General features: G+C 36.4%; 1 protein-coding gene across 1 annotated transcript; it reads right to left on the bottom strand.

Annotated features, from left to right (window-relative positions):
• Positions 1–2,389: 2,389 nt before the first annotated feature.
• On the bottom strand, positions 2,390–17,789 carry LOC306736279 (sodium- and chloride-dependent GABA transporter 2-like; the record flags this gene model as incomplete). The annotated part of the gene is made up of 14 exons (XM_079217896.1): positions 2,390–2,837; positions 4,171–4,341; positions 6,362–6,462; positions 7,977–8,079; positions 8,296–8,433; positions 8,566–8,678; positions 9,315–9,439; positions 10,670–10,773; positions 10,943–11,077; positions 11,653–11,785; positions 13,080–13,161; positions 13,577–13,717; positions 16,867–17,001; positions 17,597–17,789. The coding sequence occupies 14 exons, from the start codon at positions 17,787–17,789 to the stop codon at positions 2,673–2,675; spliced, it is 1,839 nt and encodes a 612-aa protein (XP_079074022.1). The 3' UTR covers positions 2,390–2,672.
• Between the last annotated feature and the right edge of the window lie 791 nt (positions 17,790–18,580).

The raw sequence follows: 18,580 nt of genomic DNA, 5'->3' as shown, positions 1-18,580 counted from the left end.
CTCTTTATATTGTTGCCTTAATGTACTTCTGCTTTTTAATTTAAAGTTGCAAAGAAGAATACCCGTAGTTGGTCCTTATCTAATGCAGTTGATCTCATACAAAAGCACAATTCAGCCGTTGCACCTTTTTGCTCTTTTAGCGTTCACTCTTTCCAGACAAATCTCTTTGATGTACTCAAACAACAGCAGGGCTCTCAAGTTTTTAAGACAGGTATGAGTGACATATCTTCCTCCTCCTCCTCCTCCTCCTCCTCCTCCTTGTTAGCGCTGTTAGCGGCTCACTGCTGACATGTTGGAAAGCAAGCGAAATGCGCCCAATCTCGAATGTTGCACCTTTACTTGTTGTTCAAGACATGCTTTGAAGTAAAAGCGTGAACATAAAAGGGGATGCTGGTAACATACACATCAAAATCCAAAAACCTGAGCAAATGTACTTTTTTTTACCACTGTCAATCATATTCTAATTTTAATTCCCTTTCAGTTTGTAACAGAACATATTGTATTTGCAAAAGGAGTGGATGCCAAGACCGGGATGACAGTTTAGACTTGTTCAGGTTCCTCTTGTAGTCAGTGGAGGAAAACTTAAAGAAAACTACTTTACAGTCAGTATATATATAAATATATATAGATATATCTATAGATCTATATATCTATATAGAGATCTATAGATATATCTATAGATCTATATATATATATATATATATATATATATATATATATATATATATATATATATATAAATATATATATATATATATATATATATATATATATATATATATATATATATATATAAGTGGTGTGTACAAATACAATGGAAAACTAATTCAAAATAAGAAAAGATATACAATTTATTGAATTCTCACAACTTGGATATGATTTGACAAAATATGCTACATTGCTTATACTATACTTATATTGAGAACCATCTTCAAACCAAAAATTCAATGTCAGTTTTCCTGGAATCAACTGTTGTTGTATCTTTACAACATTAACAAGACAACTACAGTGGGGTCCAAAAGTGTAAATCGATTACCAAAAAGGATGCATAAATGCCACTGATATAAATTTGAATATCTTGTTTGCACAATATTAACTGAAGACCTTTCAAAACATCTGTCATGGGAGGCATTTTCTGTGGGCAGAGCTGCAGGTTCAAGAATGTTTTAAATCATATTTAAAGGTCATTTTGATGATAACTTGAATGATCTTCAACACAAAAACACTGTGGTCTGGGAATTGAAATGATACTAAAGGGTTATAGCTGTATATGATTGTAAACATTTTCATTGAATTTATACTATTGGCTTTCTGTCAGTGTTGTATGGCTCGTTCTAAGTACCATAGTTCCCATGAGCCTCAGCAGCCGTTGCTATGGAGAATAATCCACACAGAGGGGTTAAGACTACTACAGCGTAGTTGTTGAATTAATCCGAAATCTGAAAGTGAAGTGATTTAAATTGCTGAATGTATTAATTGTTTGCTACAAGGGGAAATCTGTAACTTAGGCCATTAGTGTTGCTGGCAACAGAATGTTGTGCAAAGAGTGTCAAGAGAGTGACTGCCAAGTGCCAACAGGGGGCATGTTGGCAGTCAACTAACATTTTCTATGTAGAAAATAAAAGGGTCTTTTACTTCTGGAACGCTGGAGACGCTTGAAAGTCTCACTTTGCTTCGCTATACATTTAAAACGTGGCAGTAACCGCCTACTAAGCAGAGCAATCTTTAATCAAGCAGTAACAATGTCAGTGTCATATCAAAACTTAAGTAGAAAAAGAAACAGTATTACTACTCTTTAGTTTGTTCTATTATTATAATACGAATATATGTACAATTTGTTAATCCACATAAACATTTGTGAGTTTGAAGACCCGTAAATAAACAATATCATTAGGTGAGATGAGTGTGGTGGGTTTACACGACAAAGCAGACTGAACGGTCGGAAGCAATTTGTCTCTTGGTAGCAGACTCTAGAAATTATCACCATTTAATTGTAAAGTAATCTAATAACAAATGCATGTAAATCAATGTAACAGTAAATATATAATATGGAACATACATAGCTACTAGAGGAAAATAATATAATATATAAGGCAAACCATTTCAAATGTTTGTGTGTGTGTATATGTATTGTATACATATATATATTTAAATATATATATATATATATATATATATATATATATATATATATATATATATATATATATTTATGTATATATATATATGGTTGAATTCCTTATATGGTTGAATTCCTTATGCAGCCTGTCAGCCTGCATAACTTTAGAAAGTTTAGAAACAGTGCAGCCCTTTAAGCCCTCGCCCTAATCCTAACACCTAATCCTATTTATTATTTGAGTTGTGTTTAGAGGTTGTATTATATCCGATCATATATTATTGTAGCCCTGATTTTTATGTTTATATTATTTGATACCTAACATGTTTTGGGGGGGATTTATACCATGTTTTTTCCTTGATTTGTACCTTGTGAACTGATATATAAGTCTCAAGGTATCAATACCTGATACTTAAAGTACTTCAGTATAAAATATTTCTTTCTATCTATCTATCTATCTGTCTGTCTGTCTGTCTGTCTGTCTGTCTATCTGTCTATCTATCTATCTATCTATCTATCTATCTATCTATCTATCTATCTATCTATCTATCTATATCTATCTCTCAGTTTCACACATGTGCATCTCCATCTCAGCTCCACCACTTGCTTTGTATTCATTGGCAGCAGGAGTAAGAGAGTTGTCTGGGTTCAAAGGGCATTGCTCGGGTTGCTTCGCTGTGTCGTGCATCTTGATTTCAGGGCGACAAAGCTGCCTGAGGTTCTGTGGAAACAAAATCAGTCAGTTCATGTTAGTAGAACTGTTGACATTCAGTGCAGGTTTCCCAAACCGGTCAGCAGAAACACATGTTTGCTTTCTTTTACTTGATCCTGAGTTTTCCTCTGGGGTCACCATGAAGTCGACTGTTGTGTTCTTTAGTTTCTCAACTTGTGAACAGATTGTTATCCGATGCCTATATTCATGTACCCCGAAGGATGAAGTGTAATAACTATGTGATCTTCTGACTTTTTTGTTGATTGCTTCAAATTCAGAAACATACAGGCTCAAATATAACAGAGGCTACATGGAAAGCCTTGCCTCTCACCTCTAATTTCTCACACTTCTTAGTGTCAAGTTGAGTTTTTTTGTTATTACGTGCAGCTGCATCTCCTTGACATGCATGTCTGGCTGGAGGGCCTTGTCGATCCACTACTGTTCCTTTTGAAAACTTTTACATCTCATGTGTGTCTTTAATTGGACTCTGAGTTTTGTACAACAGTACTTGTGCTATAATTCTCTCAGTAATTACTTCTCAATGTTGGAACATTTTGTAATTGAATAACCAACCTTGTATTTTTTGCACTGTAGGAGAGGACTGTTACCTCACTATGATCCAGATTTATGGCGCAATTTGAGGCAGTTCTTCATTGTCTCAAATGAACCATACAATTAACTTACTGTACATGTTATAAATGGTATTAAAGTACTGTTAAAATGTGTGGGCATTTTGCAAGAATAGTACAACAAATGTGTTTAGATGCTCCAGTCGTAAAGGTATTACCACACAGTCTTATCACCTACTGTTCTCCCTTGTTCTCTGACAAAGTCTAAGTAATTATAATAAGCAATAATTAAAGCAATGAAATGAAAGTACACAAATTATTACTAAAATGTGAACAAAATCAAACTATTATATAAAGTTAAAGTATATAATAAAAGTTAAAGTATACTATAATTAGTATGTATTAAAGTTGGGTTTTCACTTTTAGATTGACATGTACATTCACAAACTGATGTCATTTTGTAATGATCCCATTGGGGCTGCAACTACAGATTGTTTTCATTCTCGATTAATCTGCTGTTATATTTCACGATAATAATTAATTAAATGAAATGTCTAAAAATAGTGAGAAAAACACCCCTAAAGAATTTCCCAGAGCTCAAATTGAAACCTTTCAATTGTGTTTTTGTCCGACCAACAGGTCAAAAGGTCAAAGCATTTTTTGTCAATTTTCTATTGATCGACTAATTGCTTCACGTCACAGAAATATTAATATCACATGTTTTTGTAATATTCATATTTTATGAATGTAATCTTTCTTTATTGAGTACATACCTGCCCTATAGTCCCTTTCATCTGCACGAGTTTAAAGATGATCCACAGAGGAACCAGGAGAACACAGAACATTCCAAGGGACCAGCCCAAAGCATAAGCCCAGGTCGGATAGACGTAGGTTTTGTTGAACTTGAGAGGCTTGTATCTCACCAATGAAAAGATGAAGGTACTCTGACAGGGAAAAAACACAACCATTATTTCTATCCAGTTTCAGTAAAATCAGGTCAGATCACTAACATTTACCTCCTGATGTCCAGTTTATCAAATATTTTCTACTAAAAGAATGTTATGTTTATTATTAACACATGTAAGTGCTCGGCATAAAAACAATACACATGTGAAAAATATACAGATATATTGTGCCGTCTTTTCACTATATGAGCAAAACTATTTGGACACCCCTGTCCAGATACATTAGTGTCCTTTTGGTCTGGGCAGGTTTTTCATAGTTTGAGCTACGCTGTGAAATCTTAATTTGCATGTAATTATATTTTAGAAGACAGTGTGTTTCTAACATTGCGGCAAAAGTGTTGAGAATGCGCTTACCTGTTTCAACATAAATATCCTTAAAGAAAAAGTCCCGAAATAAATAGTTTTATATTCAATAGAAATCGACTGTGGGTATAAGCCTGCTATTGGCAGCCTCCGCCTCCCCTTCAGCTATCTGCACTATTTTAGATTCAGATTCAACTCATAACATTTGCATCTGGCATCGGTCTGACAATGGATGAGCCTCTGGGGGCAAAGGGCTATATTTTGGGGGATCCAATGTAGCCAGCTGATATCTGGGTCTCCATGCGCTGCTCGTTGTTTACTTTCAGATGAGCAACTTGAGATGTGAGACTGAAGTTGGAGTTGAGAGGCGTCGCAAACTACTGTGGTTGTGTCACATTGCCAGTCTATAAGCTAATTTAAAACCAATACAAAACTAAATTATCGTCAGTAGCCTTTGGGCTCCCAGAATGCATTTCAGCCAATGCGTTTGGCCTCTTTTGCTCTCCTGCAGAGCCCTGAAGCCAGTTTCACACAGATAGATATAGACGATAGAATAAACATGCCTTTATTAGATCTAGTCAGACTTCAGATGGACGTCTAAATTCATCCATTGCACGTTGAACGCTGTCTGGTTCTTGACTCTCTGAATTGGACTAATTTGCCATCAATTCTGAGTAAAATAAACCCCATCAAACCAATCAGCCTCCTTCAATCCAGCAGCCTTTTTAAAAATATTTTACTGGGAAGATTTGGTGATTAAGTTTCTTAACACTAGAAACTTCCGCGACAGTGCAGTCCTGCAGCAGAGCTGAGATGCCGTGGCTTTGTACTGTGCATTGTTTGCTCCACACCGTTAGCTAACCACCAAATATGAGCAACGTTTTCCTCTCTTTTCTCACCACAGGCCAGCAGATACTACTTCTTCTACGGTGGAAACATGGCTCTTAGTTCAAAGTCAGCCTCGGGGTAAGGAGGCTAACTTTATAGACTTTAAACTAGCCTAACATAAAAAAAAAAAATTGTGAAACCGGACGCTGACCTTTTGACTAACACCTCTGGGGAAAATGAAAGCATGAGCTAAGTTTTATTGTCTAACATCAAAGCCAGGCTCCAAAATCTCCCAGAAGAGTGAGAGGCTGTTATTATCATATTGTCAGTGTAAGTGTAAGTGCTTTTTTTTTTCATCCACACACTTTGTTTGGGTCCACATACATTTGGACATGTATGTTATCTTTCTTTGGCTTTGTTGAAAAGAACATTGTTGTCATTTCTCGTTTGAATTGCCCCAAACTTTGAACGTTTGAAATAATAATAGGAATCTTTTTTTCGTCCCTTCCTTGTTTCTCTCTCTACTTCATCTTATTGTAAGGACCAGTTTTGGTTGTTTTTATATACTACAGTTTAATGTTATGTAACAATCTCATTCCCTCTACTTGCATTTTTACTCAGAGACAGTTGAACTTGAAAAGGTGAATGATTGGGAAAGTTGAAAAAAAGAGATTGTATTTGTTCTGTTAAATGTCAACATATTACATTTCCTGAATTATATACCACAATAACATAGGTGGCAATATGATTCTCTTCCCTCTTCCCTCTCTGTGTCACTTCACAGTAGGCACTATTTTGTTCTGTAAAATACACTTTTCTTTACCCTCTTTATACTATTGAGACAATTTGAATAAAACATTTCACTCACCAGACAAACAGTGGGGGTAATGTAAAGCCAGCAGTACTTCATTAGGCACCCTGGACGGTAACCTACCATGTCTTCAATATTGTCAAAGAGACGATTTGCACCTGGGAATGAAAAGGAAAATAAACAGCCTGTTTTGACTTCAAATCTGCAGATATGAAAAAACATTCTGCTCGGTCACCCAAAACTCAAGTTACAGCACAAACAAATGCATGATGTAATATATTGATAACTGACACTGGCTCCAAATCCCACATGTATTGAAATGGACAATGGTGATATTTAAGACTAGTGTGGGTGCTGGTGTTACAATATTTAACTATTTATATATTATTATTCACTATTTTGTTTTTAATATAACATATTTAACCTACTACAGCTGACAACACTGCTTTAAAGTTTTGCATGATTTCTCACATTAACCCTAAACCCCTCTGAGGAGGCATTTAAATCCTAGTTGACAAGGAGGCAGTGTGAAGGATGTGTTTTATAGAGTGAATGTTTTGAGCTCTCTTAGATCTTTTGTAGTCATTGAAAGTCAAAGAAAGAGTGCCACAGAGATCAAACGCCCACCCTCAAGAAGATCAATTGTCTATCAAGCTTAAACAGGAGTGACAGCTGAATGTAAAGGAAAGCACAGGAATTTAAGTGTGGACTAAATATCTAGTAAATCAACTGACCAAGTACCACAGGAGTTAGGCAGTAGGTAGAAGTGCAGTCCACGTTGCCAAAAATGTGCCAAAAGAATGTAAGTTAGGACTGGAGCGTCAACACTCACCTCAGTCAGTAATAAACAAACAACTTGTAGGTTTGAAACCCAGAGAACATCAACAGTCAAATGTTGTTTTTAGTGTAACTGTATAACCTTTTGCCAACATTTTGTTCAGTTTAGAGATATTGATAGCTCTGCTGTAGCCTGAACTTAAATCTGATTCAATGGTTTTAATGTACTTTTAAGCCCCAAACCTTTTACTATTTTGTAACCAACACGAGAACTTAATCTTTCAAATAAGAATCCCTCATATTTGGTTATTAAAAGAGTTTTGACTAGGATATGTACAGAGCGCACTATTGTACAGTTGTCAGTGCTCTCTGGTGGACAAAATCTGCAATGTTTCTAAATGACCTCAAACTAATAATTTTTTATTGCCATTTCATATTACTTTTATGCCAACAAAACCCCAGATATTGATATATTGGGCCTCATTTTCAGCTGTTAAAACTTTTTTAGATAAAATAAATAAAATAATAATAATACTTATTTATATTCATAAACATTTCAGAAAGCTTCTTTTGAGACCGCCAAGTGCTCAACAGATGAAGATGTTGGACTTCAGAGCAGTCTGCTGAGCCAGTTCCTCACAGTGGCAGTTTATTTTTAATTTATGTTTCAGATTTGCTCCAGTATAAAATTAGTCAAAGCATGTTGTCATGTTAGTTCAGTGTTTGACTTGAACAAATACCAACCACTGAATAAAGGTTTTAAATGATTTGCCTCAAGGAATAACAACCATGGTTTGAAAATATTATTAAAACTTCTAATAATTTGGTCGAAGATCATTTCAATAGGCATATAAACAAAAGCTGTAACAAGAACATTGTTTGATTAATGACTCACCGTATATCCATCCGATTGCTATCGACTGAAACACTGAAAGAAGGAGAAGATTGTTGCCACTGCAAACGTAATGGTCAAAAAGTTGAAGGAAATATAAGCCTCCCTGCAGGAAGATAAAGGGGAAACTGTTACTGCGTATCAAACACAAAAACAACACAACAATGTTGGCTAATGTTCAGATGCTTAACATTTTTGCTTTGCTTAAATTAGATGACTCAGCATGCTGCAGGTCCAGGAAAGATTGTATTGGCCTATTTGTGGACGGTAAGCAGTCTTGCTTTTTATTCATTGTGAACACACCACCAACATGAGTTCACACCTCTGAGACGAGAAGGAGGCCGAGGAAGAAGAACACAGTGCAGAGACACAGCAGCAGCAACTCTCGACGATAAGCTCTTCGAAACACGGTGGGGAACATGTCTGTCACGGAGGTCATCAGGCACTCCAGACTCACAAACTGCCAGAGACACAGAATGATGAGTCAACTGAGACACTGAAAAGAAGCTGTTGTATGTAATTAACAAAGGTTAAATAATAAAACTAACTTGAAATCTGCTTAATGTAAATGTTCTTCTTTTTTTTATCACACCTGTGTATCAGCACCCAACAAGATGACCATGACGAAGAAACATATAGCCCATAACTGAGGAAAAGGCATCATGGCTACTGCACGTGGATAGGCAATAAATGCCAAGCCAGGTCCTGTATTTGAGAACATGCAAATTAAACTTTTTGATTTCAAAGATAAAGCACAGTTGCTATTATTAATATTAGTACAATCTCTTTTGGCCTTTAAAATAGCTAACCTATGGTTTTATTATTTTGTAATTTTAAAAACATCATTATCTTTATGTCTAAATGTGCTCAAGAATTCACATGAATAGAAAAACTTCAAATTAAAAAGCATAATTTTGATGATCAGTTACGTTTAAATATCCCCTCACCAATCACTTGCATCATCGGGAAGAGCCCAACGCGTTTTGACTGGAGGCAGCTACAACCAAAATGCAATACCATTCTCCTGTCTCACTGAGTGTTAGCATTTATTTTGGTTATTAAAGATGACAGTGGCAGATCACATATGTACATTCCAATGTATTTGTCCTCCCTGTTTGGTCATGTGATGTTTTGTCCTCATTATTTTAAAAGGAGGACCTCGTAAATCTGTGAAAAATCAGTAGTGGATCTTAAGTTGAGAACCCCTGGTAAAGCCACAATAAAACATGTTTTTGAGGGAGCTATACTCTCAACCCTGTCTATATCATTATTTCTTGTGGGAGCTCTTTACCAAAACATATCAAATGTACTGTAACATAAGTGCTGTAGTGGTGGTCTCACCTGTAGCAGCCACTTCAGATATGGGCAGTCCTTGTTCGTAAGACATAAAGCCTAAAACTGAAAAAATGGCAAATCCTGCCACAAAGCTTGATGCGCCATTCACCAAACATAGAATAAACGTGTCCCTGAGGAAACAAACAAAACTTTTTGGTAATATATATATACATAAATATATTTTCAAACTAATGGAATTTTGTATACATGTTACAATGAGAAGAAAACAATAGCCTAGAGCCTGATGGAGAGATAACGGTAAAAGTGAACACAGTGGCTGTTCAAGACGACAAATATTGACATCTATACATACACAGGGATGATGAGTGATGTAAAATGTTAACGCCAATGCGGTGAATTATCATCTTTATATGATTATGTCTGCCTTTCATTAACTCGGCCTTGATGAAGAGCATGCAGGTTGATTATCATGCCTGATTGAATAAAGGCTTTTACTTTACTGTACCTCTTCCCCTCTCAACATTTATAACTTTGGTGCCGCCCCAGTGGCCGCATAAAAAAAGACATTGTGTTAGAGAGCAAAACATGCTGGAAGCAACACATAGACCACATCAGTTTATATCGCGAGATCCCCTTAATCTTCTACAAACAAAATGTATGCTGGTACAATAGGTTGCTATGATTGTTTGACATTTCTACACATAATGGCTTTTAAAGTGAGGAAATTAATTTATGATCTCCTTTCTCCTATCATTTATCAATAATTTTGCTGATTGATTGAGCATTTGACTGCTTGTATCTTTTTCAAGTTTTCACATAACATTGTATCACAACTTTAGGTAACAAATGAGACCAAAGGTTGGAAATGATAAACATTAAATTAGAACAACATAGCACCACACAATGTGCCACAGAAAGCACAGATAGTGTTATTAATGGTAGTATCACAAACTAGATCCAAACTAAGGCTGCTTACCTATTTATGTCTCTCTGACAGAAATGTGTTACTCATGCCAAACTATTTTTTTGCTATATGGACCTATGAGTCTGAATCAAAAGGAATATATATATGGAAACATTCTCTGGTTCCAGCTTCTGAAATTTGATGATTTCCTGCTTATCTTTGTTACAACAGTGAAAGTAGTTTCTTTTGGTTTTAAATGTTAAATGGACAAATCAAGCAATTTAAATATGTTGCCCAGGAAAATGTAATCATCACATTTCATGATTTCTGACCTTTTTTTGGTTTAGAGCAAATCAGCATCATTTAATGACTAGTTGCAGCTCTAATCAAGTTCTAATATTATGTCAGAGAAAGCAAAAGAAACATTTTTTTGTAAGAATCTAAATGTGTTTTCATGATGCATTTAGATATTTTAAAAAAAGCAGAAAGCACTTACTTGTAGCAATCATTATTGTATTGATTGTAACTGCCCAAAGCTGTCAAACTCCCCTGACAAATCCCAAACGAAAAAAGAACTTGTGCACCTGCATCCATCCAAACCTAAGCAGATGCCAAAACATACATATTAGTAAACTTTCACCACTTAAACTACTGTAAAAGTGGACGCATACATCATGCAATTAAAGTATTTTACAGTATTTGGGCTTCCAGTGGGAGGCGATTGTGCGGGCAGCTTGTCTAAAGTTGAATGTTTAACTGTATTACTTACTTGAGGATCCACCAACCTTGTCGGGTCAGGATATAGATAGAAAGCTATGCCGTCCATAGCTCCTGGTAAAGTGAGTCCACGAACCAACAGAACTACCAGCATCACGTAAGGGAAAGTGGCTGTAAAGTAAACCACCTGTCAAAATGAGACAAAGGCCGTTTTCAAATGTTGTTTTAATTCACAATTTATTATTGGAATCGGAAAAGAAGCAACAACAGAACAGCAACAGAACGAGCACAAGTCACAAAAAAGGAAAAACAAAGGAAATATCAAGGTGACATTTGTGAAATATTATTTCCTGGGAGTGCAGCTGGCCCACAATCTATCACACATACAATCTCTTCCTGGTTATACTTTAACCAGCCATACCAACCATAAAAACTGATGTTTAGTGATATATAAACAGATGCAGAATCCAGTTTATAATAGGTATGAGGAATTTGCTTTTTGTGTGTCGGTTCGTAACATAAACATAGTAAGAGAACATTTAATTAAAAATAAAAGTAAGTACAAAATCAAGAAACAACTATAGAAGAAAAATGACTGTAAAATGATGTACAATATATCTTATATAAAAAAAAGTTCTGTGCAGTTTTCTAAGAGTGATAGTTTTGTTTTAGAAATGTGCAAATATTGTAAAGTATGCTATCTATGGAGGCATCTGCATTTGGTAATGGTTCATTTATTGAGGTGTTTCCTGTATTTTGTACCTTTCCAGTGGATCTCACTCCTTTCCAAACACAGAAGTAGCAAAGGACCCACGCCAGTAAGAGACACAGGGCCAACTCCCACCTCAGGCTACCAATCTTATCAATTCCATTAGATATACCCAACACTCGTCTCCTGAAAAGAAAACATATTGTCAAAACAGGGTCAGTATGAACACAACAACCCTGGGAACGTTGTTCACAACTATAATTAATTCATAAGATAATCAAGAAGGTTATTATGATAGTGAAGCATCAATGTGACTGATCACATTTCACATTGTTATGGCTACATTGCACCACATTCATGTGGAAAATAATAATAATACATAAGAGTCTGCTTCTCTAACAATATCACCTCTTTATCGTTATAGATCATACATGGTTCGTGGAAAGGAAAACCTCCTGCAGGGACACAACAAGTTGTTCATGTGGTGTATCACTGAAAATTGAAGTCAAATTGACGGTTGTTTTCATTGCTTGAGCTACATACATAGATTACTGAATGTTCTACATGTTATCTACTGAGAAAGGTTGACCATGACATAGCAAAATAAATGTCACACCCTGTTTTCATGAATTTGCTGCCAAATAATATTTGTAAGTAATCTTTGTAGGATTCTGTTCTAATCACAGAGTGAAAGTTTGGAAACTTGGAACTATAACTGTAACTTGGATCTATAACTATATATATATATATCTGAAAACTCAAAATGGCAGCTAAAATAATTATTGAAATAAACAGAGCATATATTCTGAGCTTATTTTGAACATTGTTTGTGACACATGAAGACCACAGCCTTGCTAGGAACTTGGTTGCATTGAGCTTTATTTTGAACTAAATGTATGAATAGTTTGCTACTATGTGAATCCTGTATATTGCACCTCAAAGGCCGTTTTAGGTTTTCCTCCCGTTAATTTCTCTTGTTCTTTCTTGTACAGTTTCACATACTTTCTACCCTTTTACTAGTTGTATATACTTCTTACTACATTTTTTCTTCTTCTTTTATTGTAAATTATCCTTTTATTTGTACTTATTTCCATCTTTGTTGACCCCAACTCATCAAATACCGATGCTTGGTCAGTTCCCCTCAACGTCTGATCCCGACGCAACTGACGTCATATAAAGAGAGAGATACAGTGCACAAAGGGAGGTGGTAGTGGATGGGTTAAACAAGCACAGGACATTCATCCAGGAGACTAAATGTTGACATTTCGTCACGTGAGTCGTCAGTGTCATTAGTTATGTGAGTTCCTAGTCATCTGACTCATTTGTCACTTGGTATAATGTGACTAATTACGTTCAATGGGCTGTGTTTACAGAAAGACAAATGCACAAAACAACGGGGTGTCAATGCACCTTTAGTGATCAAGCTCCTAAAAACATGTGACATCAGCTATAAAGATAGACAGGTGTCAATTCAACTTACTCCCAGAATTCTGTTGCAGGCGATGTTGCGTTCGCTGTCCAATTGGATGACACATTTGTTTTACCAAATTCAACACAAGACTCTGAGAGAAAAAAACAGCAGGAGATGTTTTCATTGATCAAAGTGTAGATGCATATTTGAAAAGACAGATGCAGTTCTACTCAGCAAATACACAATAATCCTCAACCATGCAATAGTCATTTTAGCTGTGAAGGACCCTCCACTGTGGCAGTTTTAGTTAACTAACTGTATCTTTTGTTAGCTACAGTACTGTTATGAAACTAATAGCTTCATCAGTCAAGCAATCAATTATGTAAGCAATTTTCTAGAAAGTCTGTTTTTTCACCATTTGAATCCAAACACTAGAGAAACTAGTGGACCAGTTTCTCTATTGCTGCTGTTATAAAGATACAAGATTAAAAATAATGATGAGAAACACGTTAACACAGACGTCTGTCATGCACATGGTTCATTTCTGCACCTGTTTGCATGTCTACCTGTGTTCCAAGCATTTCTGCAGCTGGCCCATGGGATCTCAGCGCTGAAGGACGAGAAGAGGTAAAAGAAGGCCCACGCCTGGATGACAATGTATGACACGGCAGCATACGCAATCACAACTTGGGTAGCGTAGCCAATACCTGAGGAGACAGAAAGGGTGTGGACAATGTAGATTATAGATAATGACGGCCAAAATAATAAAACATATAATAGTAGGTAATGTTTGCCACCATTGACCTATGGTAGCTTAACCAATGGCACACTCACTATGAGTCTCAGGCCTACTTCTTTCCCAGCTCCTCACAGTTACATGGCCTGTTATTTATGGTCGTTTGAATGTTTTTCTTTTCACTTCCACATTCCATGAAGACCCGCCTTACTATGCCTCTGATTTACTGATATACATGCTTGGTGGAAGGTTGGTTGGTTAATGATTTCAACTCAGATCTATGTGGATGTTTTCATAAGGATGGCAGCCTTCTTGTGAAAGGATCTCATATTTAATTACAATGTCTTGATTATAGGAAAGTATTTTTTTTTAATGTTGCTATGCACTTTGCCTATAGTAATGGAATAAAGTACAGCTCTATTGGAGATTTAACTTGTTAATGTGGTGTCATGCTTAAACTTAGTGTTTATATGGCACAGTGATCAACAAGAAAACTTTAAAATGGTACAGATGGCCGACCCCTTGCGTATAGCATTTTCATACCTGAAGAAAGGTTTGTTTTTGAAGTCCTGGCAGGTAAAGCAGATTGTGGTATGCTTGGGCATTATTTAAGTGCCGTTGGAGACAAAGCGATGTGGATTGGCTCAGACAGGCCTGCCTACCTGGTCAGTGTGGCGTGGATCGGTTAGCTTTTAACACTGATTGGAAGTGCAGAGTGTCTTTACACTCAGCCAGCTGGCACACCTGCCACGACCAGCGTTAAGAGACCAGTTAACACGTGTGTAATGCTTTTTATGATGGCAAGGAGACTTCCAGAAAGAGAAACCAAGTAAGACCGAGTGTCACAGAGTCAAACGCTGCCAATCTGTGTGCAGTTATCCAGATCGGTTTGTTTTCAAATGTCGAGACGTTCCATGAAAAGACCAAAACCAACAATGAATTGATTCTACTACCAAGTGTTGCTTGATCTTAATCCTCTGTGTCATTGATAAAAACATATCGTTTCGACACACTGTTGCTCTGGGCGACATGTTCCTTTATTTTGAGTCAATCCCACAAACACCATCCTGCTGCTGCAAACTCACCAGAGCAGTGATTCCCAGCCAGGGGTACTTGTACCGCAGCGGTTACTTAGAATAGAGATTAGTAAAGTAACTCAACTAATCAAAAAATTAAAAATAGAAATTATGATTTGATTGAAAGAATATATCTTTCATGTTGCAGTTATGTTTAAAGTAAGTTAGCAAACACACATTGATATAAACGTAACTAAAAGTATTATGGTATAGGTATTTATTTGTCACTTGGGTCACTTCGTGGGAATCAAGATTTAAACACTTCTTCATATGTTTGATATTTACATTTGAGATGTCTGGGTGCGTCTCAGAGTCAATACTAATCTCTGCGTCACATTAGGTCTTTTGATATTTTGCCAAGTTGGGAGTTTCAAGAAGCAACGGACACATCGTGTGTGCACACAGAGTGTCATTCAAGTGGTGAAACAGAGTCTTTTAACACACAGAGGTGTTAAAATGTTCAAACAGACTCAACTGCTTTCATGCACAAACAAAAAAGTCCAACAACTAAGAAGTAGTTTCAAAAAGACTCAAATGACCTAACTTTAACTGAGAATACACACTCACTGAATCTATGACAAACACTTTACTATGGAACAAGTCACTGTCTTGAGGAGCAGCTTTTCCACAAATTCAAAATAAATTAAACAATTCTAATTCAAAAGGATTCATAAATGCAAAATTAACTTTTCTTGTGATTACCTCATCACTAGGTAAATACTGAAAAACATTGTGCTTTATAGAAAATTAAGCAGCACTCAATTCTCCTCACGACCCTTGAGTTTTTTCCTGTCATGCAGGCAGCGCCATCAGTTGTAAATTTTATATTCAGTAGGCTGTTTAATTGAATTAGCCTAAAAACCCAGAGTCTGCCCCATATCAGGATGGTTTGACCCAACCTGGCAGACGCTGCTGAAAACCTGGAGGAACAAATGCAAAACAAGTTGCATAAAAAAATCCCTTCAAAATAAAACCACAGGATGAAAAATAAAAAAAAAATCTTTTGGACCTTATTCTCCAAGGTTTAAGGGATAGAGACTTTTTCTTCAGCTTAACTCAAGGTTAAAGGTTATCTTTATCATCCCATTTGAGGAAGTTTTATTTGCAGCCAGTATTCACATAAAACAGAATACAAAAAGACAAAGACAACATCAACAACACATCAAAACATTAAAACACAGAGCTAGAGCAGGGAATTGAAAGATTCACACACATCTACAAGCAAGTGTGCAAGGAAAGTGCAAAGAGTGCAGCCAGAGTGCTTTATGCTATTGAGCATATTGATAGCATTTGGGATGAAAGCGACGTGGAATCTTAGAGTTCTCTTTACAGTCTCCTGAAACGAGGTTCTGGAGGCAAAACCTTTCTTCATGAGAGGATGGTTCTAGCAGCCCAATATAGCATTAGCCCTTTTAAGATTCGCCTGTTATGAAAATCCAAGACCATAACCTGACGCCTCTCTGCAATCTAACTGTCCAACGAGCCTTTCAAGTCTATTCTTTTTTGGTCAAATTCAGATTTCCAAACCAATGATAAAGTGAATTGTTATCATCTCAGAAAAAAATGTGAAAAAGTTAATTTTTCTGAAACCTTTTTGAGTTGGCATCAACATGGAATTCAAAGCAGTCATCAAGAACAATACCCATTAGAAAATCTGGTGTCTTTATCATTTTTGTTACAAACGTGTGCCTGCTAATGCTTGTTTTTAATCGGCTGAAGTAGATAAGGCTGTCTTTATGTATCTGTAAAAGTAATATATATATATATATATATATATATATATATATATATATATATATATATATATATATATATATGGTCTTCTGTAAATTACATATGATTGCATGTACCTGTGCATCATGCATTTGTATAAATAAAAGGGAAGTAAAAGTTTCACCCTTGAAGGGTGAAACATTTCCTTTTAGAAATGGGTTTTTTTACATATATATTACACATACCATATATGTAATTGTGAAATTTGTCAGAATGATGATGATTATTTACACTACTAGTTATATGATGCATTTCTTTTAAATACACTGACCTTCAAATAGGGGGCAGAAGTGCCTCCAACAGGTAATACATCCTTGAGATGTGAACTGTCCCATGGCTGTCTCCAGGAGGAACATCGGTATGCCACAAGAGAGCAGGAACAAGACGTAAGGAACCAGAAATGCACCTGAGAGAAACATTACATGCATATCAAAACACCGCTCCCTCTGTAAACCATAGATAACGACTTACATCAAACATGATGGTTTCTGTTGGTAGAGAGCGTAGACAAGAAGATTGTTGTTCATGGTCTTTTTTTTTGTCTTTTGCATGGAAACATCTGGATACTGAAATAACCAACATGGATTCTTCTTATAGAATGTATTCCGTAAATTCTAAAGAACTAGTAACAAAACATCGAACCCCTTTATCTGTGTCCTGATGAAAAGTGCCTGCAGAGTTTAGCAAAACATGGAATGACTTTCTAAAGAATATACCATATAATGTTTGTATGTAAATGAATGACTTTCAAATTTGTCAGGAAACAATGACGTCCTTTGTCTCCTGAGCTGCATTTGGTTAAACCAAGACAAACGGTTCCTTTAATAACAAACAGCCCTTGATCGCCGGAGCAACTTTCTTATCGCTAAGATGTATTTATTTGCCATGGTTCTTTTTTCTCAATTGTTGACATACCAATTTGATTAAGTGCAGCTGCATGACTTTGTGCAGAAGAGTATAAGCATTGTATGTTTTTCTTGTTGTATGGGAATCCTGCTTACCTCCCCCATTTTTGTAGCACAAATAGGGGAACCTCCAGAGGTTTCCTAGCCCAACCAGAGTTCCGGCTACAGCCAACAGAAATTCCAACTTGTTCCCCCACTGGCCTCGATCCAACAGTTGTGTCTTCTTCACCACACTCTTATCCGGACCGGGCATCTCAAGGCTGTTTCCTTTAAGGAATGGTCTTGACATATGCAGGAAAAGCAGCAGATAATTAAAAGCAATGAAATCGAAACGGAAATATCCTTTAATCGCTTCCACATTTATGGGAAAAGTACAGTCACACGTTTGTAGCTCTGGGTTTTGTACAGAAACTAAACTACTCAGGTGATAGTTTGGCACTGATCATAAGCTTTCTTTTTTTATTTGTTGAACTTGAGCTTGTGGGATTATCAGGAATGGAAAGTTTTCACCGGAAAGTGTTTATCAGAAAGCTGCACTTATTGAAGCACATTTTAGAATTCAAGCAATGCATTTAGCAGCCAAGTGTAAAACAAGAAGGTACTTACCCCTCCATCACAAAGCACCCTCCCCCAAGAGTTGCTTACAGCTACAACTAACTGATCAGTATTCCTCTCAGCTGGGTGCACTGCAGGATCTCTAAACAAACAACATGGCTTGAGCAGAGCTAGAGTGAGAAACAAAGTAGCTAGGGTTTCGTTTGGCTCCTCTATGATCTAATTATCTGTCGCACTGCTCTGCACGCCATGCCGTCTCACTTGCAAAGTGTTTTGCTCTGACAAAGGTCCTAGGTATACCACTTCCCTGCAGTATTTTTCCACTGAGACAGAGCAGCGTGAGTCACTGAGATTAGCACGTTGCTTACAACTAAACCAAATCAGCTGAGCCGTCTCTCTTATGTCAGTGCTCATACAGGCTACCATTATTTGCCAATTGTGAATTTGCTTAGTAGCATAAATCATTAAAATGCCAACAATTTATTAAAATGCAACCATGGCTTTATTTCTGTAGTTTTTTTTCAT

This window comes from Taurulus bubalis (genome assembly GCF_910589615.1).
Source record: "Taurulus bubalis genome assembly, chromosome: 5".
Lineage (NCBI taxonomy): Eukaryota > Metazoa > Chordata > Actinopteri > Perciformes > Cottidae > Taurulus > Taurulus bubalis.
Note: the sequence above shows the minus strand (reverse complement) of the source record. Positions and strands in the feature narration are given on the sequence as shown.